Source organism: Mustela nigripes, chromosome 16 (genome assembly GCF_022355385.1).
Source record: "Mustela nigripes isolate SB6536 chromosome 16, MUSNIG.SB6536, whole genome shotgun sequence".
Taxonomy (NCBI): domain Eukaryota; kingdom Metazoa; phylum Chordata; class Mammalia; order Carnivora; family Mustelidae; genus Mustela; species Mustela nigripes.
The window spans coordinates 39,701,793-39,725,993 of record NC_081572.1 but is presented as its reverse complement, the minus strand read 5'-3'; the positions used below and the strand labels follow the sequence as shown (position 1 = coordinate 39,725,993).

The 24,201-nt window shown below is 48.7% G+C and overlaps 1 protein-coding gene across 3 annotated transcripts in view; it reads left to right on the top strand.

Annotated features, from left to right (window-relative positions):
- Positions 1–22,926: 22,926 nt before the first annotated feature.
- The window catches only part of RHBDL3 (rhomboid like 3), a 50,080-nt gene continuing 48,805 nt past the window's right edge, over positions 22,927–24,201 (top strand). For all 3 annotated transcript variants that reach the window (XM_059380458.1, XM_059380459.1, XM_059380457.1), the window contains exon 1: positions 22,927–23,164. In XM_059380458.1, coding sequence (XP_059236441.1) covers positions 23,054–23,164 — 111 coding nt within the window. In that variant the 5' untranslated portion in view covers positions 22,927–23,053. The remainder of the gene's footprint in view (positions 23,165–24,201) is intronic.

Here is a 24,201-nt window from a genome sequence, read left to right as displayed (position 1 = left end):
GGGCAGCGAGATCAAACCCTGTGATGGGCTCTGCACAGAGTGTAGAGTCTGCTTGTCCCTCTTCCTCTGCTCCTACCCCTGCTTGTGTTCTCCCTCTCTCTCAAAAAAAAAAAAAAAAATACAATTTTTAAAAAAACAACCTTGCAATAAAATTCACACACCATAAAATTCACCTGTTTAAAGTGTACAATTCTAATATATATCAGTGGTGTCTAAAGTATTCACAAAGGTGTAAAATTCATCATCCCAAAAAGAAACCCCATACACATTAGCAGTCACTGCCCACCCCCCCAGTCCCTGACAAATGCTAATCTACTTTCTGTCTCCACGAATTTGCCTATTCTGGATCTTTCATATAGATGGAATCATATAATATGTGACCTTTTGTGTCTAGCTTCTCTTCATTTAGCATGTTTTCTTTTTTTAAAGATCTTTTATTTATTTAACAGAGAGAGAGAGATCACAAGCAGGCAGAGAGGCAGGCAGAGAGAGAGAGGAGGAAGCAGGCTCCCTGCTGAGCAGAGAGCCCGATGCAGGGCTGGATCCCAGGACCCTGAGATCATGACCTGAGCCGAAGGCAGAGGCTTTAACCCACTGAGCCACCCAGGCACCCCTCATTTAGCATGTTTTCAAAGTATATCCGTGTATCAGTATTTCACTGCTTTTTGTGGTCAAATAATATTCTGTTGCATGGATATACCACACACATTGTGTTTATCCAATCATCAATTGATGGATTTGGGGGTTGTTTCCACCTTTTGGTTATTATAGGTAATACTACTGTGAACATTTGTATACAAGTGTTTGGGTAGACCTATGTTTTCAAAGTTCTTGAGTATACATCTAAGATTGGAATTGCTGGGTCATGCTTTAACTCATGTTTACCATTCTGAGTAACTGCGGGACTGTTTTCCTAAGTGACTGCAACATTTTACATCCTTACCGTTCTTTCCTGCTGTTAACATTTGTGATTGTCCATCTTTTTTTTTTTTTTTAATCTAGACATTTTTTAAATCTAGTCAGTATGAAGTGGTATATCATTGTGGTTTTGGTTTCTGTTTCCTTATTAACTAGGGACTTTAAGCATCTTTTTTTCCCTTAAGATTTTATTTATTTATTTATTTATAAGATTTATTTATTTTTTTGACAGAGAGATCACAAGTAGGCAGAGGCAGGCGGGGAGGGGGGGAGCAGGCTCCCCACTGAGCAGAGAGCCCAATGTGGGGCTCAATCCCAAGACCCTGAGATCATGACTTGAGCTGAAGACAGAGGCTTAACCCACTGAGCCACCCAGGCAGCCCTAAGCATCTTTTCTGGTGCTTATTGGTTATTTGTATATCCACTTTAGAGACTTGTCTATTTGAATACTTTGCCTATTTTTTTTTTTTAAGCAGGCTCCCCGCTGAGCAGAGAGCCCAACTTGGGGCTCAATCCCAGGACCCTGGGATCATGACCTGAGCTGAAGGCAGAGGCTTTAACCCACTGAGTCACCCAGGAGCCCCATCCTTTGCCTATTTAAAAATTATCTTTTTAGGGGCATCTGTGTGGCTCAGTCAGTTAAGGATTGGGGAACCAAGACAGTGCAGGAGAAGGAAAACTAGGGTTGAGGGGCTCAATAAAGTCTGTCCTTCTGCCACTAAAAAAAAAAAAAGAAAAAAAAAAAGCCTTTGGCTCAGGTCATGATCCCAGGGTCCTGGGATCGAGCCCCACCCTGGGCTCCCTCCTCAGCAGGCTAAGTCTGCTTCTACCCCTCCTTCCTGCATGTGTGCTCACTCTACCTCTGTCTCTTTCAAATAAATAAAGATTTTTAAAATTATCTTTTTATTAAGTTATATGTGTTTGTTTCATATTATGAATACTATTTCTTTATCACATATATGATTTTCAAGTGTTCTCTTCTATTCTATGAATTGTCTTTTCATTTTCTTGATAGTAACCTTCGAAGCATATGTTTTGTTTTGTTTTGTTTTAAGTAATCACTACATTCAATGTGGGGCTCAAACTCAAGACCTGGAGATCAAGAATCACATGCTCTACTGACTGAGCCAGTCAGGTGCCCCAGCATATAAGTTTCTAATTTTTTTTTCTGTTGTTGCTTGTGCTTTTGGTATCATATTCTAGCAAAATAACCATTGCCTAACTCAAAATCACCAAGATTTACATCTGTGTTTTTTTTTCCTATGAGTTTTAGCTCTTACATTTAGGTCTTTGATCAATTTTGAGTTAATTTTGTAAGTTATGTGAGCCAGGGGGCCAACTATATTCTTTTACAAGTGGATATTCAGTTGTCCCAGCACCATTTGTTGAAAGGACTATCCTTTCCCTACTGAATAGTCTTGGTACCCTTGTCAAAAATCAGTTAGCCATAAATGTAAAGGTTTCTTTTTCAATTCTATTTTATTGATCTATATGTTTATCCTCATATCAGTACTCCACAGTCTTCATTACTGTAGCACTACAGTAAGTTTGTGAGTCCTCCAACTTTGTTCTTTCTTTCTTTCTTTTTTTTTTTTCTTCCAAGATTGTTTTGGGTATTCTGGATCCTTTGCTTTTCCATATGAATTTTAGGATCAGCTTCTCAGATTCTGGCAGGGAAAGGCCAGCTAGGATTTTGGTATGGGTTGCATTGAATATGTTTATTAACCTGGGAGTATTGCCATCTCAATAATGCTAAGCCTTGCAATCAATGAACATGGGGTGCCTTTCCATTTATTTAGGTCCTCTTTAGTTTCTTTAAAATGCTTTGTACTGGGGCACCTGGGTAGCTCAAACAGTTAGGTGTCTGCCTTCAGCTCAGGTCATGATTTCAGGGTCCTGGGATCGAGCTCCAGTCAGGCTCTCTGCTTTGTGGGGAGTCTACTTCTCCCTCTCTCTCTGTGCTATCCCCCCCCCTCTTTCAAATAAATAAATAAAATCTTAAAAAACAAAACAGTGTTTTGTACTTTTTAGTGTATAGGCCTTTACCTCCTTGGTTAAATTTATTCCTAAGTATTTACTTCTTCTGATGCTATTGTAAATGGAATTGTTTTCTTTTTTATTTTACTTTATTTTCAAGTAAAGTCTACATTCAATCTGGGGCTTGAGCTCACAACCCTGAGATCAAGAGTTTCATGCTCCACCTACTGAGCCGGCCAGGTGCCCCAGGAATTGTTTTCTTAATTTCATTTTCAGACCATTCACTATTAATGTATAGACATGCAATTGATTTTTGTATATTAATCTTATATCCTGCAACTATTAGCTCTAATAGTGTTTGTGTGTGTGTGTGTGTGTGTGTGTTCCTTAAGATCTATATATAAAAGCATGGCATCTGTATATAGAGATAGTTTTACTTCTTCCTTTTCAACCTAGATTCCTTCCATTAATTTTTTTTTTTCTTAATTGCCCTGGCTAGAACCCCAGTACAATATTAAATAGAAGTGATGAGAACGGACATCTTTGCTGTATTCCTGGCCTTAGGGGGAAAATATCCCATCCTTTCAGCATTAACTTAGCTGTTAGCTGTGGGTTCTTTATGGATGTCCTTTATCAGATTAAGTAAATATCCTTCTATTCTTAGTTTGTTGAGTGTTTTCATTATGAAAAGGTGTTGAGTTTTGTCAAGTGCTTTTTTCCTTATCTATTAAATGACCTCTTTATCCTAAAAAGGGTTTTATCCTTTATTCTATTAATATGATGTATTACATTGTTTTTGTAGGTTGAACCAATCTTGCATTTCTGGGATAAATCCCACTTGCTTCTTGTGAGATTTGTATATAAAAAGGACTTTAGGATGAATTTAGTTTGCTAGTATTTTGTTGAGGATGTTTGTATCTATGGCATAAAGCATTATTGATCAGTAGTTGTCTTGTGATGTCTTTGTCTGGTTTTAGTACCAGAGTAATACTAGCCTCATAGAATAATTTAGGAAGTGTTACCTCCTGTATTATTTTTTGAAATAGCTTGTGAAGGATTGGTTTCCTGTTTTGTCTTGAACCCACTCTGATCAGGTTTTTTGCCTGCACTACTGTGCTGAAGTTGCCCTTACCAAGACTTCCAGTGACCTCCACGTTGCCAATTCAATGGCCCGTTCTCAGCCATCATCTGATATTCATCAGCAGCATTTGATACAACATTTTCTTCCTTCTTGAAATACTCTCTTTTCTTGGCTTCCACACTTTGCCTGGTTTTCTTTCTGCCTCATTTTTTTTTAAAGATTTTATTTATTTATTTGACAGACAGAGATCACATGAAAGCAGACAGGCAGGCAGAGAGAGAGAGGAGGAAGCAGGCTCCCCGCTGAGCAGAGAGCCCGATGCGGGGCTCGATCCCAGGACCCTGAAATCATGACCTGAGCGGAAGAAAGAGGCTTTAACCCACCGAGACACCCAGGCGCCCCTCTGCCTGCTTTTTAAAAAACATCTTATTTATTTGGCAGAGTGAGACACAGCAAGAGAGGGAACAAGAGCAGGAGGAGTGGGAGAGGGAAAAGTGGGCTTCCCACTGAGCAGAGAGCCTGATGCAGGGCTCCATCCCAGGACCCTGGGATCATGACCTGAGCTGAAGGCAGATACTTAACTACTGAGCCACCCAGGCGCCCCTTCTTTCTGTCTCACTGACCACTCTTCTCAAATCTCCTTTACTGGATTTTCCTCCTATATCAGATCTTTTAATAAAAGGGTCACAGGCTGGGGTGCCTGAGTGAGTTAGTGGGTTAAGCTTCTGCGTTCAGCTCAGATCATGATCCCAGGGTCCTGGGCTTTTTCCCTCCTTTTTTCCCCCCTCTCTCTCTGCCTCTCCCCCAGCTTGTGTCCTCTCTCCCTGTCTCTCTCAAATAAATAAATAAAATCTTTAAAAAATAAAGGACCACAGGGGGCACCTGTGTGGCTCAGCTTTGCCTTCAGCTCAGGTCATGATCTCAGGGTCCTGGGATCGAGCCTTGCATCGGGCTCTCTGCTCGGTGGGGAGCCTGCTTCCTTCTCTCTCTCTCTCTCTGCCTGCCTCTCTGCCTACTTGTGATCTCTGTCAAATAAATAAAATCTTTTTAAAAATAAATAAATAAATAAAGGACCACCGACCTTGACATCTTTTCTCCTATTTTGGCTGATTTCAACTGCTCTCCTGAATTTAAATACCAATTATATGTTGAAGTCTCCCAAATTTGGAGCCCATATGTGATATCTTTCTGTCTCTGGATTTATAGGTCTATTGCTTAGTAGACATCTTAATGTGGATTTTTTTTTAAAGATTTTATTTATTTATTTGACAGAGAGATCACAAGTAGACGGAGAGGCAGGCAGAGAGAGAGAGGGAAGCAGGCCCCCTGCTGAGCAGAGAGCCCGATTAATGTGGGTTTTGAACACACATCTCAAACTTCCCGCGTCTAAAATAAAACTTTTGCTTTGTCCCACCAAAACCACCAAATCCCACCACCTTCCCATCGCTACTCACTGCATCTTTATCCTTCCAGTTGTCCTAACAAAAATCTCAGAGTTCTCCTTCTTGGCTCCTTTGTTTCTCTTACTCCCTACCCATTCCGTTAGCAAATCGGTGTGGACTACCTTCAGACTAGCCAGAGTCTGACCACCTCTCGCCACCTCTGTGAGTAGGTTATCACCCTGGTCTTTCTCCGCTGGGACTGTTGTCATAAGGCTTCTAATTGTCTCCCTGAGTCTTCCTTTCCTCATCTTGTCTGTTCTCAACACAGAAACCACCCAAGAGTTAGTATCACAAATAAACGTTGAATTGTGTCAGATGATTTTCTGCCTTGAGATTATCATTGTGTTGTTGTTTCGGGTTTTGGTTCTGTTTTGTTTTATTTTGGGGGGGGTCTGTTAATGTGGTAAATTGCATTGATTTTCAAATGTTAGACCAACTTTGCATTCCTAGGATTAACTCCATTTGGTCCTATTGTATTGTCCCTTACGTATATGCTGCTGCGGTTGATTTGCCAAAATTGTAAGAAGGCTTGAATCTATGTTCATAATGGATATGGGTTTTTTTCCTTCTCTTGAAATGTCTTTTTTTTTTTTGGTTTTGGCATCTAGATCATGGCAGCCTCATAGAATTAGTTGAAAAGTGTTCCCTCCTCTTCAGTTATCTGGACAAAGTTGAGCAGAATCAGTATTTACTTTTCACCTATCTTTTATTTAAAGTAAGTTTCTTGTAGATAGCACATAGTTAGATTGTGATTTTTTTTTCTTTATCCAGTTTAGCAACTTGCTTTAGGGTTTAAGGTGTATACCTTTAGCTTATTTCCAACTACCTTCAAGTGATATTATACCACTTTACATACTCGATTAAAATCTTGTGGATGAGATAGATAAAGGGGATTAAGAAGGACAAACTTCGGGGCACCTGGGTGGCTCAGTGGGTTAAGCCTCTGCCTTCACTCGGGTCATGATCTCAGGGTCCTGGGATCAAGCCCCACATCGGCCTCTCTGCTCAGCAGGGAGCCTGCTTCCCCCTTCTCTCTATGCCTGTCTCTCTGCCTATCTATGATCTCTGTCTGTCAAATAAATAAATAAAATATTTAAAAAAGAAGGACAAACTTCCAGGTATAAAATAAATAAGTTGCAGTGATGATAAATACAGCATAGGGAATATGGTCAGTAAGATTGTAAAAACATCGTATGGTGACAGATGATACCATACTTACCATGGGGAGCACTGAGTAAGGTACAGAATTGTTGAATCATTATGTTGTACACCTGAAACTAATGGAACACTTATGTTAATTATACTTCAATACTTAAAAAAAAAAAAAAAAAACCAGAAACAACAAAAAACGAAACCTGTAACTGTATACTTACGTTTCTCCAGTCCCCGGCTTAGGGCTACTGTTGTCACATATTTTATTTTCACGTATGTTATAAACCCCATGATTCAGTGTTACTGTTTTTGCTTTAATAAATTGATTATTAGGGCACCTGGGAGCTCAATCCGTTAAGTGTCTGCCTTCAGCTCAGGTCATGATCCTAGGATCCTGGGATCAAGCCCCGCATGGGGCTCCCTGCTTAGCGGGGAACCTGCGTCTCCCTCTCCCTCTACCCCTCCACCTGCTCATACTCTCTCTCTCTCTCTCAAATAAGTAAATAAGATCTTGAAAAGAAAAGAAATCGATTATCCCTGGGGCACCTGGGTGTCTCAGTTGTTGGAGTGTTGGACTCTTGGTTTTGACTCAGGTGGTGATCTTAGGGTTGTGAGATCGAGTCCCGTGTTGGGCTGCATGTTCAGCGCAGAGTCTGCTGAGGCTTCTCTCTCCCTCACCCTCTCCCCCTCCCCACCTCGCTCTCTCTCTCAAATGACTAAATAAATCTTTCAAAAAACTGATTATCTCTTAAAGATATTTACTTTATTTTTTAAAAATACTTGATTTTTAAGTAATCTCTACACCCAATGTGGGGCCTGACCAACCCCTAGACCAAGAGTCACGTGCTCTACAGACTGAGCCAGCCAGGTGCCCGTTTTAAAGACATTTAATTTAAAAAATACACATACATAAGTACCCATCTATTTTTTTCTGGTATTCTTTGTAACTCTGTATAGATCCAGATTTCTATTTGATATCATTTTCCTTCTGCTTGAAGGTCTTCTTTTTAACATATCCTAAAGTGCAGGTCTGCTTATGGTGAATTCTTTCAGCTTTTGTATGTCTGAAAAGTCTTTATTTCCCCTTCATTTTTAAAAAGACATTTTCACTGGGTAAAGAATTCAGGGTCACAGTGTTTTTCTCTCAGCGTTTTAAAGATCGCGTTCCACTGCCTTCTGGCTTGCGTTGTGCGGGGCGATACATACGCTGTCATCTTATCTTTGTTTCCAAGTGCGCAACGTGTCTTTTCCCTCAGGCTGCTTTTACGATTTTTCTCTTTATCGCTGGTTTTAATCAACATGATTAGGAAGTTCTTTTGTGTATTTTCTTCATATTTCTTGCACTTGGGGTTCACTGAGGTTCTTGTGTTTGTGTATTTATAGATTTCATCAAATCTAGAAAATTTTTCACCGTTATTCCTTCAAATATTTTTTTCTACTCCCTGCTTTCCCTGGGACTTCCAACACACGTCAGCATAAGCATATTAGGGTGTTTGATGTTGTCCCCCCTGCTCACTTAGACTCCATCTAGTCTTTTTCTCTCTCTGTATCTTATTTCAGTAACTCCGATTATTGCGTCTTCAAGTTCACGAATCTTTTCTTTTCCTTCTGTTAATCTTACCCAGTGTATTACTCATCTAGACATGCCTGGGATTCTTTTTAATCTCTACACATTCAATTTTGGTCATTTTTATATCTTTAAAGCTTCCATGCTTCTACCTTTGCCTGTGTTCAGGCTTTTGTCAACATGTTAAAATGTAACATGCTACCCCTTGGCTCAAAACTTTCTAGTGGCTTCCCATCTTGATCAGATAAAAAGTCGTAGTTTTAAAAATGACTGACAAAGGGTGCCTAGGTGGCTCAGTCATTAAGCGTCTGCCTTCGGCTCAGGTCATGATCCCAGGATCCTGGGATGGAGCCCCGCATCAGTCTCCCTGCTCAGCGGGAAGCCTGCTTCTCCCTCTCCCACTCCCCCTGCTTGTGCTTCCTCTCTTGCTATGTCTCTCTCTGCTAAATAAATAAAATCTTTTTTAAAAAAAATATAGAAAATGACTGACAAGGTCCTATATGACTTAATCTGACTTCATCCATTACCTCTCTGACTTTATCTCCTTCCTTCACTCCTCTCCATCTGCTCTGAAATATATGAACCATGCTTCTACCCCAGGGTTTTTGCACTAGCTTTTCACTCTGCCGTAAAGGTTTATCTCCCATACGGCCACATACCTTTTCCCTCACTTCCCTCAGGGCCTTACTCAAATCTCACCTCAGTAAGATCTTCCCTTCCACCCCATTTTTAAGACTTCATTGTCTGCTCATATCGGCGTTTCCTGAATCTGCCGTTGCTTTACTCTTCTCTATAGCTCTTACATGATCTTACATACTGTACTCTTTCACCTAATTAATTTTGCTAGTTGTTATTCTCCCCACTGTTAGCTCTGAGGGGGCAGAATTGTTCTCTGTTTTGTTCACTGCTTTACTCTCAGCTCCTAGCACCGTAGTACCTGGCACATAGCGAACACTCTGATATCTGTAAAGTGAATGAGATGAATGAGATTTTTTAAGTGAATAAATGAGAGCCTGTTGACACCCAGGGTCGAGGGAGAGTTTAATAAAAAAAGGCAGGAGAATTAGCACATATTATGGGAGCTGTTTTATGTCCTTTTCCCATATCATTTAATTCTCATAACCAAGAGGCGTCGCCCCCATTATAAATATAACAGAACCACCGCTAAAGGAGTTTGAATGAATCATCAGTCTCAGACCAGCGAAAGTAGCAGGACTGGGCCTTGAACCCCTGTCCTCTGTCAGACGCCATTGATTGAGGTGAGCACCCAGCTAGCAACAGTCTGAAGGGACAGGTCTTAAGCTCCTTCCAACTTTGATAATGCTTGTGACTATTTCCCCCAAAGAAGGGGTAGAGTTTCTACCCCAGATTTGGTAGAAGCAATTCCCCATTTCTGAGTTACAACCACCTAGGAGAACTCCAGCCTGGCGGAGCGAGCACACCACCTGCGGATACCCCTGAGAGCCTGGGACTTATTTTTAGCCCGAATAGGAAAAGTGCCGAATATCTTCTAGGAGAGCTGGCAGCTGGCGGGCTGCTGATACAGCTGTGTTTATGTAAGCTGATGGCAGAGGAGAGGGTGAGGCTTAGTGAGGAGGCAGGAGGTGCTGGGTCCACCTGTACTCGCTGATGCTCTGATATCCGGAGCTGTTGCTGGAAAGCCCTGGGTCAGAAGTTACCGCGAAGGAGAGGGTCGCTTAGATCATTCGGAGATTGCAGAGAGCACGGGAGCACGTGGCTCCCCAGAGTCAGAGCATTGGTTGAAGCCTCCGCAGGTCCTTGGCCTCTGCCCACTCAATCACCCAGGAGTAAATAAAAGAATAGAAGTGCATCTAGAAAGCATCGCCCTTCATCTGATTTGGACTGTAGTGCTCAGACATGCCAGGTGAAAGCAATCTCTAACACACACAGAAGTTGTCAGACAAGGAGGTCTTTGTTTTCTCAGAGGCAGACGAATAAAGCTCTTCAAGGAGTCCTCTGTGGACTCAGGAGAATCAAGGTGGAAATGTTTTCTAGTGGGGATTTTTTTTTTTTTTACATTCAGTTATGAAAATTTTCAAATATAAACAAAAGTGAAGCAAACTGTAATGAACCCTCAGGTACTCCTCACCTAGCTTTTAGCACATAACATGGCTACAGCCTTGTTTCATCTGTTCTCCCCACCCACTCCAAGATTATTTTCAACAGATCCCAGACGGCACATCATTTCATCTGAAAACATTTCAGTGTGTACCTCTAAAATATAGGGAACCTATACAAAAAATAAATAAGCAACCGTGATACTATCTTCACACTTTAAAAACAATGAACAGGGATGCCTGGGTGACTCAGTCAGTTAAGCGTCTGCCTTCAGCTCAGGTCCTGATCCCAGGGTCCTGGGATCGAGCCCACATCAGGCTTCTTGCTCAGCAGGGAGCCTGCTTCTCCCTCTGCCTGCTGCTCCCGCTGTTTGTGCCCTCTCCTTCTCTCTCTCTGTCAAATAAATAAATAAAATCTTTAAATATGAACAATTTCATTTTTAGGATTTTGTTTATTTATTTGACAGAGAGAGAGCCAGCAAGAGAGGGAACTCAAGCTGGGGGAGTGGGAGAAGCAAGCTTCCCACGGACCAGGGAGCCCTACTCGGGGCTCGATCCCAGGATGAAGGCGGACACTTAACGACTGAGCCACCCAGGCACCTCAGCAATGAATAATTTCTTAAGAGCAACTATACAGTGTTCAGGTTTCCCTAATTGTCTGAATAAGCGTTTTTACCCCCTTCACTTTGTTTTAAATCAAGATCTCAAAAAAGGTTCATCTCTTTCCTCTCCTCTTTGTGATTTATTGCTGAAGAAAGCAGGTCATTTTTCCTGCAGAGTCTTCCACAGTGGGTTTTTCTGATCACATTCCCTATGGTGCCGTTCAACATATTCCTCTGTAGATTTATTAATCTGTTAACTGCCTATTTGTTTCCTGTAAATTAGTGGTTAGATCTAGAGACTTGATCAGGCTCAGGTTCAATTCTTTTTTTCTTTCGTTGTTCCTTTTTTTTTTTTTTTTTTAAGAGGGCACATGCCAGTTGGCAGGGGGGGGGGGGCAAGAGGAGAGCGAGAGAGACAACCTTAAGCAGAGTCCCCGCTGAGCATAGAGTCTGACCCTGGGCTCGATCTCACGATCTCACAACCCTGAGACCATAATGTGAGCAGAAATCAAGTCAGACGCTTTACTGACTGAACCACCCTGATGTCCTGGCTCAGGTTCAATTCTGTGGCAAAAATATATCATAGGTTGGTAGACCTGGCTGGCTCAGTTGGTGGAGCACGCAACCCTTGACCTTGGGGTTATGAGTTTGAACAACACCCTTTGTTTTGTTTGTGTGTAGAGATTACTTTTTTTTTTTTTTTAAGATTCTATTTATTTGAGGGGCACCTGGGTGGCTCAGTCAGTGAAGCATCTGCCTTTGGTTTGGGTCATGGTCCCAGGGTCCTGGGATCGAGCCCCACATTAGCAGGCTCCTAGGATCCAGCCCTGCATGGGGCTCCCTGAGTCTGCTTCTCCCTCTTCCTCTGCTACTCCCCCTTCTTGTGCTTTCTCTCTCTCTCTGTCAAATGAGTAAATAAAATCTTTTTTTTTTTTTAATCCCAAATCATACAGTTAAAAAAAAAGATTTTATTTATTGAGAGAGAGACCGTGCATGCATGGGCACAACTGGGGAGAGGGTGAGAAAGAGAGGGAGAGGCAGACTCCCTGCTGAGCAGGGAGCCTGATGTGGGGCTGGATCCCAAGACCCCAAGATCATGACCTGAGCCCAAAGGCAGACGCTTAACCAGCTGAGCCACCCCAGTTGCCCCTAGAGATTACTTTAAAAAATATGTTAAACCTGATGCTACCTACTTTCATCAGAGGCAGCAAATGTCTGGTTTCTTTTTGTGATGTTAGCAGCCTAGAATCATTGCCTAGACCCCATTAATTGACTGATGCCTAATGAATTTTAAGGAACAAAGGTGGCTGCAGTGGCTGTCTCTAAGTAATGCATTCATGAGAGCATTCCCTGGAGAATGTGTTGTTTGTTATTTCCGAGTCATGAAGCCAGCCTGGAAGCCTGTCCTGGTGGTTGCACTATGGGGCGGATCCCCTGCGCTTTAGGGAACCTGGGGCTTTGTGTGTCTGGGTCAGCTCTGTGGGGTGTTATGACGGTCTTCCCCACTAGAGGACACTGTGGCTCCAGGACTTCACGTTGTTTCAGTCAGTGTTGCAAGTCGGAGACCTCTCAGAAGACCAAACCTTTGGTGTGCATTTATTAGGCACCAACTGTGTGCCTCTTGTGTCAAAGGGAGAGATGAAAGAGGTCAAACACAAAGTCCTGTGGCCTTGTTTCCCAAGGTAGTTTCGTTGTATTTTCCTTTTAAAAAGAAACAGAGGTATATCTATGGCTGTTCGCCCCCTTACAAGGGTGGCTGCCTCCGGCTGTAAACTGCAAACCAAATTTGGTTACTTGGTGTTGGATTTTTTTTTTTTAAACAACTGCGATATATGGGCTTTTTGGAATGTGAATGTATCCAAGAAAGATGCCAAAGTGTATTCATCTCTGAAATAATTTATTCATCGATTCAACACCATGTATTGAGTACCCAGTGGGGAAAGGGAAGGAGAGATGACGCTTGCTTACTGAGAGCTCCTCTGTGCCAGGCACTGCCCCATCCTTTTTATTGACATCCTAGCAAGATGTGTCATTTTAGCCTCATTTAAATCCAAGACCATGAGCCCTGTTGAACTAACTTGGTAAAGATTATCCTGCCAGACACAGATGGAGGTCTGTGAATAAGTATGTCAGTTTTCCACCAACCCGCCTAGAAGCTAGGCTGACAGCACAATACTAGAGGACAGAGAAAGTGTGGCAATTACAAAGGCCTCCTGTCCTTATGGAAGTCATGATGTCACATAGACATTATGACAAACAGACACACCATCACAGGTCCCCTAACATGTGGACACCCTCACCACCTGCCCCCTGCTGATGGGGTGCTGCCCTTCTGCAGGGAGGAGCCCTCTGACCACCAGCGATAGAATCCCCCCCGGGCTCTACAGGACTGATGCCTTTGTGGTGACTGCCCACTCACCCTTACCCCATCTGTCCCTTGACCCAGGCTTTGGGGGGTGTCTGCCTGACTCAGACCATGACCACCAGCCCACCTGGAATGTTTAGCAAAACCAAGACAGGGCGCCTGGGTGGCTCAGTGGGTTGAGCCGCTGCCTTCAGCTCAGGTCATGATCTCAGAGTCCTGTGATCGAGTCCTGCATCGGGCTCTCTGCTCAGCGGAGAGCCTGCTTCCCTCTCTCTCTCTGCCTGCCTCTCCATCTACTTGTGATTTCTCTCTGTCAAATAAATAAATAAAATCTTTAAAAACAAAACAAAACAAAACAAAACCAAGACAGAGATGATCTCCAGAGGTTACAATCAGTAGTTACGTGGAGGAGGAAGGCACAGGCAGACACACGCATGATCAAGCAAAAGCAAGGAGTTCTTGAAAATTCTGTGCTAACGTAGCAAATAATTTAAGATGCCCTTCACCATTCTTCATATTTTCAAACCCACTTAACCATTCCCCCAGCCTTGTCTCTATGGCCTCAGAGTTCAGCTCTGGCAGCACCACTGAACCCACATCATAAGAGCCCAAGCCGTGTAATTGACTAAATGCAGTCAGATACATTAAGGAGAGAGAATGACAGCTGGCAGCTGGGAAAATGAACTAACGGGCTTCAGCTGGGAAAGAAGATACAGGTGGCAGGTGTCTAAAGAAACACAGTTAGGAGTGTTTGGAGAAGACCGATCCCGAAAGCCGCTTCAACCTCAGGCAATCACAGCTGCGAGGTTCTGGGGAGAGGACAAGCGTGGGTGTGCTTTAAGCCAGCACCCTCCTCCGAACGAGCCCCAGGATAATGAATGAGCCATCAGCCGGCGCCTTTGCTCTCTGAGGAAAGGACCTCCCTCTGCAGACCGTCCCTCTGCAAATACAATTGTGCCTCAGGAACCATCTGGCAAATGTGTCCCTTCCTTCAGCAGTTCTGGTATTTCCCTGACTTGCAGCCCCTTTTTCTTGGATATAAATTGTTGCAGCAAGCCAAGCCAGCAGAATGCTTATGATGCTTCACAGGCTATCCCTGAGCCTGGTTAACCCCACGGTTCGCAGGCTAGGAGGCTGCTCATAGCGAATGGAAGTCTGGGAGGCATGTATTTTCTTCTGTGCTGTGCTTACGTATTTCGGAGTCTACGGCGCAGGCATGTGAGCTGCAGACCACAAGCGGCAGCAACCAGATTGAGTGCACTTCCGTTGCAGGACGTCCTTCACGGAGAAGGGACAGGTTAACTCCATCTCTCCGCAGAGGACTTGGACAGCTCCCCAAGGAGCCACAACAGGCTGCCACAGCTGTAGGACAGATCACGTGCTCTGGCCACACACGGGAGGATGGCCAGCAACCCTGACTGCCAGCCGCCGGGCCCCATTTTGCATAGAGCCACGTTCCTCTTCTGACCCAGCCTGCTGGTGTGTGAGGCTGGAAAATTTGTGGGTCACCTTGGGGCCCCCTTGGGCCATCCCCCTATTTCCATCCTGCTTCACTGCTTCTAGTTCAGAGAACAGATGGACTGGGAGACCAGGCTGAGCCATCACTCATAAACCCCCTGACCCCACCCGGAGGGTACTGGATTGTCACAACAGGGTGGGAGAGAAAGCAGTCGGAGCAAAGCCTCCCAGAATGTCCCCATCACCTAACAACGAATAGGCAGTTTCTATGCAGCTTTACACCTTCCTGCCTTAGTACATGCAGTTCCCTCTGTCTTGAGCGCGTCAAGCCCTCCTCCACCTGGCAAACTCCTATTTGGTCTTCTAAGATCCAGCTCCAGCATCATCTCCTTGGACCCCCTTTCTGCCACCCCATGCTCAGCATACATGTCTACTCAGCACCAATAGCATTGTGCCGGAAGGATTTTCTAGCATGTCATCTCCACCTGTCCTAGAGCTCACGGTGGGCAGAAACTAGGTCTCATTCATCTCCGTATCCGGAGCCTCAGTCTGCAAAGATGTTTATAGGCGCTGTTTTGGAATGGAAAGTCAGAGATCGTGGGGTTTTGAGATGGATTCTTCTATGGCAATCTCTTAGTCCCCAGGGTTGCATGGCTAAAGAGTGACAGGGCTTGGACCAGAACCCAGGTCTGCTGGCTCGTGAGCCTGCTCGCAAGTACTAAGGAATCACATCCTGATCTGTATTCCCCCCATCCAGCCTGGGTGGAAGGGGTGATGGGAAGTGAACGGGCTTCTGGGCAAGCAGCAGGAGGGAGAAGGGTCCAGGGGACCCAGCTGTATTTCAGGGCTGGGGGAGAGGTCACAGTCCATCTAGTCTGACGTCCATGCTCATGGATGAGACAATGGAGGCCCATGGGGTTGAGGTGTTTGGTCAAGGTCACACAGCAAGCTGATGGCAGAGGAAGGAAGAGAGTGCATGCCTCCGAATCCCCGGAAGAGTTGAGATGGCCAAGCCCTCCTGACCAGCCACTCTCCGAGGGGCAGGTCCCTGGAGTCCTCGACTCTTCTGGGCTTTTCTTTCCCTCTTCTGGTGGCACAGCACTTAAGTAGGGTGCATTCTGCATAAATAATAAAGAACACTTTCCTTCCAGGGAGGAAGGCTGCGTCTGGGCAGGCACAGTGACAGATGGTATTTACAATGTGCACGGAGAAGTTCTCACACCGCCTCACTTGGGCCGCGGCTGAGAGATGGAAGAAACAGATCCGAGTGCCCACCGTCTCACTCCCCTGCCCGCCGTTCCCAGGCGGTGGCGGCTGTGGCTGCTGCCATGTCCCCATCATCAGAAAGCTTGCCTCATGAGCCCTAAGGCATTCTTCACTGCAGCCCCTCACCAGAGTAGGTGTGGGATTTACGACACTCCTTCCCAGAGGAGGCCCAGAAAGCCCTCTGAGGCCAGAGGCTGGGCAGACTTCCCAGGAATTCTGACCTCTGGGATGCCTGCCTTCGGCCTGGAGAAGTAGCAATGGGGCAGGCTTATTCCTTGAGCAACACTTTCGGAGAGCTTTCTAGGTGCCAGGAATTGTTCTAGGAGTCACAGCCACTGCTGTAAGTGAATAGAACCAAGTCCTTGCCCTCCTGGAGTGTACCCTCTGTGAGAAGGCTGACCCTGGGCCTTGGACCTGGGTTCTGTCCGCACAGCTGGCTGGACACCCTCATGGGAGGCCGGCACTGTGCTTAGGCGAATGAAGGCAAACCGTCCCCCTCCTTCTGGCAGGAGATTGCACAGGCAGCTTAAGAGAAACAAAGCAGAGAAACAGACCGATGGCTTTTTCCCTAAAGCCGAAGCCACCCCCTGATGCATACTGGCCTGTGACAACAACGTGACAAGCCGTGCTTGGGCACCCCGGTTGAGCCCTGCCTGGCTGCCCTCGGGGAGGATCAGTAGTTGGGGCCAAGGACACTCACCATGTCGGCTTCCCCTCACCTCCTTTCACTCTTGAAATAAGAAATTTGGTGAGAGGAATGGAGACCCAGACCTCCTCTGGCCCAGGGGTTTTTATGTCCCTGTTTGTAAAATGGAGGCAGTTGTACCTATTCTGCTTACCTCAAAAAAGCCAGCTTTGGGGGGACGAAATGAAATGACAGACCTAGGGGCACCCGGGTGGCTCAGTCAGTTAAGCATCTGCCTTCGGCTCAGGTCACGATCCCGGAGTCCTGGGATTGAGCCCCGCATCAGGCTCCCTGCTCAGTGGGAAGCCTGCTTCTCCCTCTCCCACTCCCCCTGCTTGTGTTCCTTCTCTCGCTGTGTCTCTATCAAATAAATAAATAAAATCTTAAAAAAAAATAAAAGAATGACAGACCTAGAAGTGCTTTGACATAAAGGCAGCAGGCATACGATTGTATCTTTATTATGCAGAAGGATCTTTTCTCCGTAACATCAGACTCCTTGCTTGTTGGGAGCTGAGAGTAATAACTCTGTAATTAGACTTCATGTCCTATCAACAGACATGCTCTGTTTTTCATTAAACAGACATTTGTTCGGCTCCTACGGTGCGCAATGTTGCATATTGTGATGGATGCAAAGCCGAATGGGCCATAAGAGCCTCTCCTTCAAGGAACAGACACTCTTGGAGAACGAAGATAAAACTTGGCTGGAGGAAGGAGTGGTCCCTTTGGGCCGGAGGGTAAAGGAAAGATTTTAGGAAGGAGGGACAGGACGTGCCTCAGAGAGGGGCATGTGAGCCAACGAGGAGATGGGACCTACCTCTCGCATAAACCAAAGGTCCCACAGAGCGTCAGAGGCCCAGAGAGAGTCCAGGGGTGGCACCCTGGGGACCAGCCACGCCTCAAGGAGGCAACAGAGAAGGAAGCCAAGAGCCAGCAAAGCGGCAGACAGTTGCCCTGAACGTGTGGCTGGCTACCTTTTGGAGCTGGGAGAGTCTCCTCTGTGCCCTTCCGAGCTTTGCTTTTGGGAGCCCACGCCTCTCTTTGAAAGAGCTTGGTGTCTGTGAACCTAGACATCCTTCCGCAATGATTTAAGTGTCTTGGCAAATTGGGGGCCCCGGAGGGAGTGAGAAAGGAAGAGACGAAAGCAAAGCCGCGTTGTGCCTTGTGCTGTTTGATCTCCAAGACAGCGGGCAATAATGGAAGAATGTGGGAGCTAGGACGGAGGGCGGCTGGGCTCCAAGCGGCGGTCTCCTCCCTGAGCGGCGTCTGCTGTTCGGACTTGCAGGCTTCAAACATGACTGGGGGATTCCTGGAAGACAAAAGAATTCAGGGCTGGGGCTTGGATCTCAGTCAAAAATAACTCATGTCTTCATCTCAGGCAGGCGCGGGGCGGCCGCTCGGGGCTGTTTGCAGGTTTCTCAGAAGATCGGAGGGCCAAGTCCTGAGAGGAGCCTGTAAGGGTCAGCTTGGGTTTGCTTTAGGGAGAGAAAGGGCCTTGAGGGCACCATGCCCCACTGAGGGAGACCTGAGAATGGGAAACTGCTGTGGGGGAGAAGAGACCCAGGCCAGAGAAGTTCTGGAGAAAATCAACCCCCCCCCCCCCCCCCCCCCCCCGCTCTGCATAAGCCATTTGCTTTGGGCGGTAATTACAGCCCTTAATGTTCCTTCCCCGGCTTCTCATTAGCTCCTGTGGTCCACAAACACCTTGGCTCCCCTCACCCTGTTTCCCCCTCCCAATGGCTCCCCCTGGCTTTCCGGGATCACCACTGGCAACCCATTGTTCTAGCCCCCAGGTTCAGAGCATCAGATCCTTAAAACCCACTCTGCCCTCTCTGGGTGGGTCCACTTCAGAGACTCAGCCCCCAAACAGCTCTTTCTCTTCTCTCCTTCCTTTTCTCCCCCAGCTGTCATTAGAAGATTATCTGATTTTTCTCCTGGGAGGCGGGGGCCTGGGTCTTCCTCCCTTTGTGTTCTCAGCACCTCGGCCAGGGTCTGGCAAATAACAGATTCTTGCAATGCCTTTGTGAATTGCACCCTTGAGCGGCTGCCAACTTAATCTTCCTAAAACGCTGCTTGCTGCTCCAGTCGGGAGCCATCCCTGCTTCTCCCATCGCCTGCTGAGCGAGGTCCCACCTCCTCAGCCTGGCACTCAAGGACTTTCAGGACTTGGTTCTCACCACCTGGCCACTTGGCGCTCACCCTTGGAGCTGTTCTCAACGCTGTCAGTGGCTTTCCTACCTCTGTGCCTTTGCTGCGGTGGTTTCCCTCCACCTAGAAATCCTTCCACACGGTCTCCCCTAAAGCTGCCCCATCTTTCGAGGCCCATCTCTGAACGGAGTTTGACTCTTCGGAGCTCAAACCACTCTTCCTCAGACTCTCATCCTGTGCTGCAGCCGCCTAACGAGACACAATTCGGACCCGTAAGAGAGGTCACATGTGTGGAGCACTGACAAAATGAAGGGTAGGGTATGAATCAAAGCCAGTCAGCCCTGGTTTGCTGTCACCGCCCAGCAGACCTAGGGTTCTCTGAGAGCCGGGCCTGGAGACAGTCATCTGCCTGCCCCACGGCAGCCGCTGCAGCCGCTCAGTGAAAGTGGGCAGGCACCAACGGCCATTCCCTCCTCTGTCCCCAGTGTGACACTGACTGCACTAGTCCTCAGATCATCCCCATCTGGGGTGGCCCAAAAGCTGTCAGACAGCCTGGCCACTCCCATCCCTCTAAGGAGTCCCATTGGCTGCTGGGGAGCAGGGTGTCCTGAGCAGATTGCCTGGGCCCCAGGGGTGAAACAGACTGGCTGGAGAGGTGGAGACTACACCGAAGGCTAACGGAGGTTCACGGAGGAGGCTGGGTGTTCCAGCTCATCTCGAAGATCATTCTCCTTCCAGCGAGGGCCAGGGAAAGGGGAACCATCTCCGGAAAGGAAGTTTCGGTTAGTGGTGCAGAATTCTTTCCCAGGATGCTTTCGTTGTGGGTGAAATGTTCCTAGGGCAGACAGAGAAACAAGACATCTTCCTGGAGACTTCTTGGATCCTCCCTCTCCTCTAATTGCGGCTGTGCTTGTGACCTCTTCCTTGGATGGCATCTCCCATCTTCCTATGCTCAAGCCAGCCTCTTCCTGTCTATCTTCATATTACAGCTGAAGATTTTTTTTTTTTGAAGATTTATTTATTTATTTGAGAGAGAGCGTGTGCGTGCGCAAGAGTGAGCATGCAGGGGGGAGGGGCAGAGGGAGAGACAGAATGTTAAGCTGTCTCCCAGCTGAGCCCGGAGGCCAACACGGGGCTGATCCCAGGCCCCTGAGATCATGACCTGAGCAGAAACCAAGAGCTGGTCGCTCAACTGACTGTGCCACCCATGTGCCTCTGAAAGGATTTTCCTTTCTTTCTTGGAGAGATAGGGAGAGAGACTGCATGTGCATATGAGCACAGTGGGAGCAGGAGAGAGGGTCCTTTTTTTTTTCTTTTTTAAAGATTTTATTTATTCATTAGAGAGAGAGCACACAAGCAGAGGAGAGAGAGAAGCAGACTCCCTGCTGAACAGGGAGCCGGATGCCAATGGTGAGCTTGATCCAAGGACCCCAGGATCACGACCTGAGTCCAAGGCAGATGCCTAACCATCTCAGCCACCCTAGTGCCCCAGGGGGAGAGGGTCTTAATCAGATGCTGTGTTGGGTGCTGAGCCCCACGCAAGGCTCAATCCCAAGACCCTGAGACCATGACCTGATCTGAAACCAAGAGTCAGAGGCTCAACCGACTGTGCCACCCAGGCACCCCTGGAAGGATCATCTTGTATTTATTTCTGAGAGAGACTGAGAGAGCACCTGTGCTCCTGTGGGGGATGGGCAGAAAGAGAGGAAGAGGTGGGGGGGGGCACCTCTTTTTTTTTTTTTAAGATTTTATTTATTTATTTGCCAGAGACAGAGGGAGAGAGAGCCAGCGAGCACAGGCAGACAAAGAGGCAGGGAGAGGCAGAGGGAGAAGCAGGCTCCCCGCCGAGCAAGGAGCCGGATGTGGGACTCGATCCCAGGACCCTGGGATCATGACCTGAGCTGAAGGCAGCTGCTTAACCAACTGAGCCACCCAGGCATCCCTAGGGGGGACACCTCTTAAGCAGGCTCCATGCCCAGCACGGAGCCCAATGTGGGGCGGGGCCTGATGACAGTGAGATCAGACCTGAGCCACATGCAAGAGCCAGATGACTAACTGACTGAGCTCCCCACATGCCCCCCACGGGCTTGTCACACGAAGGCACCTGCTGTCATGGACTGCCATGCCAGGTTGCTCCTACTAGCTCCCAGCCATACTATACTGCTTCCCAGGCCCCTAAAATGCCTTCTCTTCAGGTTTCTCACTTTCCTGGGTTCTGGGGACATATACTTTAGGAAGCCTTCTTGGAACCTCAAGAACCCCATCCCCCCGGACTTCCTTTTCTCCAGTTGAACAGTTTCTGAAATGCAGGGTTCAGATCCTCTTTATCTCTGTATTCCCGAAGCTCTCTCACAGGCACTCAGAGCAGCGCCGTCCGTGTTCAGAGAACTGAGCCTGCCAAGGTCTCTTCCACCTGGGGGATGACAGAGTTGGATCTGTTGATAAGAGATGCCTTCTTCCCCTCACCCCACCCCAGGCTTTCTGGACAGCTGGTCCAGTCCCAGAGATCTGAGTCTTCCACAGCCAGCACCCACACAGGTCATGTAAATGGTATTCCAGAGCGTGGGGAGGAGGCATTGACATTGACCTCAGGGCTCCATGCTTCCTTTTGTCCTTCCAGACCCGTGTCTTTCCACAAAGAAGTAGACCTCTCTTCTGTCCCCCTGAAGGCTGTTTTCAAAATCACACCCTATGCAGACAGTTTTATTTACAAGGAAATCTTGGCAGGATCTTGACTTGTTAGTAGAGTAGGAATGGGGGAGGGTGGTGAGAAACAAAAATAGTTGAAATGATCACACTTTCTGAAGCCGAGATGAAAATCAGTGTCTGTAGCAAACTCACCTAATTAGAACGGAGTTAATTTCCTCCTCTGTGTTTAAGGGGAATAGTCATTGTTGGGTGAGATGGTCACAGGTTGGATTCTGGGGCTGGGTTGGGTGTCTGCTCTATGGTGATGAGAATATTAATTGCAACTTTCACTGTTGGAAAAGAGTCTCCTTTTCTGACAGGGAAAGAGAGGAGCAAAGACCAGTGAGTGGGTGGGTGTTGGGTGGTGGGAGAAGGACTGGTAGGGGACTGACTGACTAGGACTGAGCCCCTGCCCTCTTGGGAGAGGTGGCATTTGTCCTAGCTGACCACTGGACCAATTTGCAAGCAGAGCTTCTGCTTCTGGTAGACAGTCTCCTGGGAGGGCTTTCCCACAGGGAATCAACACCCATTTTTTTTTTTTTTTTTTAATAAGATCCCCTCTTTCTCTGATCTAACTTCAGTACTACTTGCTTTAGTTTCTTTACCTCCCTTCTCCCAGTTGGGGCACCTCTCTGGGCTTGCCTCTGTCAACCTGGTCAAATGAAGCCAGGGCACGGTCAGGTCACATAACTCTCTTGTAGAGAGGGAAAGATTTAGGATTTGGGGTCCCGACTGTCCCTATCTCCTGAGTTCTCCCATCCCTGAATTACTGGGCATATCTGGACCTCCCAGAATCTGAGACTGCGGGCAGGCGGAGAGATAGAAGGGTGTCAGGATCCCGTCCTCCCAGCATCCCGCCCCCAATTCACTCCCAGTTAACCCCGACGTTGTCAACTTAGGAAAAGCTTCACCCCTGCCTCCTTCGCGTATCAGCAGCCTCCGAAGGGATCATTAACCCGGTGGGTTTGAGAAGTGGGCGTTGCACCCCACCCCGACCCCGAGGCCAACGCGGTCCCGGGGTGGAGGCTGGAGGCTGGCCGTAATAGGGCCACCGACAGCGCAGCACTCCCCTCCGCAACCCCCCGCCCGGGGCGGTGCGGCCACTTACCCACCAACCCAGCCGCAGCTCTGCCCCCTCCCCTCCCGGGGCCGCGCCGCTCTGACCGATTTGGCTCTGGTGGTGGCGCCCGGGGGCGGGGGACGGCGGTCCCCGGGAGCAGCCCCGCCCCCGCCCGCGCGCCGCCCCCGAGGAGTCCGCGGGGAGGAGGAGACTCCGGCGCAGAGCGGGGGCCGCGGGAAGCGGGAAGGGAGCGCGGGGAGCTGCGGGGCCGGGGCTGGCCCAAGGGCGCCCTCGCCTCGGAGCCGGGCGTGGGGGCTGGGGCGCAGGCGGAGGCCGGCGGGGCCGCAAGCGCGGAGAAGTTTGGCGGCAAGGGCCCGGGCGTCCCGGGGTAGCGAAGCGGCGGCGCGGGGGCCGGGGCCATGGGGGCGGGCGCGGGCGGCGGGGCCGGCGCGGAGGCGGCGCGGCGCGCACAGAGCCCCTGGAGCTGCGCGGCCGGCGCGGCGCAAAGTTAGCCCGGCGCCCCGGGACGAGCCCCGCAGCCGCCCGCTGGCCCTGGACCCCGCGTCGACATGGGCGAGCACCCCAGCCCGGGCCCCGCAGTGGCCGCCTGCGCCGAGGCGGAGCGCATCGAGGAGCTGGAACCCGAGGCCGAGGAGCGGCCGCCCGCGGCGCCGGAGGACGTGAGTGCCCCCTCCCCCGCCCGGGCAAACTTTCTGGGGGGCTTTAAGGGGGAGCTGCCCCCGTCTCGCCCCCGCGGGGCAACTTAGAGGTTTCAAGGTGACGCGGGAGCGCCCCGGATTGGCCGGGTCCCCGCGGGCGGGAGGGGGCGGAGGGACCCGTCTCCCCCAAACGCGCGCGCGCCACCCCCCGCTCGGGCTCCGCGGCTTCCCTGCGGGACGCAGCCCAGCCGCTGCGCTGGGGACTGGTCGGCCGCGGGAGCCCCCACTCCGCGGCTGGTGCAGTGCCCGGGACACGGCGTTTTCCCGCAGAGGCGGCCGCGTCACAGCAGTGACTCCCCATTCCCTCCCACTCGCGACCTGCGGGCTCTCTGAGCCCGGGGAAGGAGCGGGCGCCGCAGAGTCCCCGGAACCCGGCAGCGCTGACCGGTCTGGCGACCCACTCCTTCGCTTCCGGATTAGCTCCCTCCCTGCACCTGCCCTGTCGCGACACTGATTGAAATTCAAGCCGGCCCGGTCCCTGAACCGGGCCGGAGGAGGGAGGGGAAGAGCGCTGGGAGCGGTGTTGCTTCCAGAAGAGAGCCTAGGAGTCCCAGACCGTGTCGATGCCAGCGATGGTCCCCCGGGCGAGGATGGGGAGGGGCTGCCCCAGAGGGCTTCCCTGCCATCTGCTGCTGGAGTCTCCTTCCCTTTGGTCCGGGGAGCCATCGTCGGAGCGGGCACTGGGGAGTCCTGGGAACTGGGATTGCTTAAGCTACTCCCTCCTGAGGTTAACCTGCATATAGAGGTGAAAAACTGGAGAGACACTCTGCTCTGCCCTAGCCCTCTCTCAGGCTAGGGAAATGGAGAAGCCAGGACCCTTAACCTACCAGTGAATGTACCCCAGGGGCGCTTAACCTCTTGCCTCCCCGCTGGCCCCCTTGGTTAAACCTCTCACCTGCTTCTGGCTCCGAAGCTCTGTACTCACCAGGCTTGTGCACTCAGCACTTAGATTCAGCCTCGGAGAGACTGTTTAGATTTCAGTGCATTTCGGAGACCCC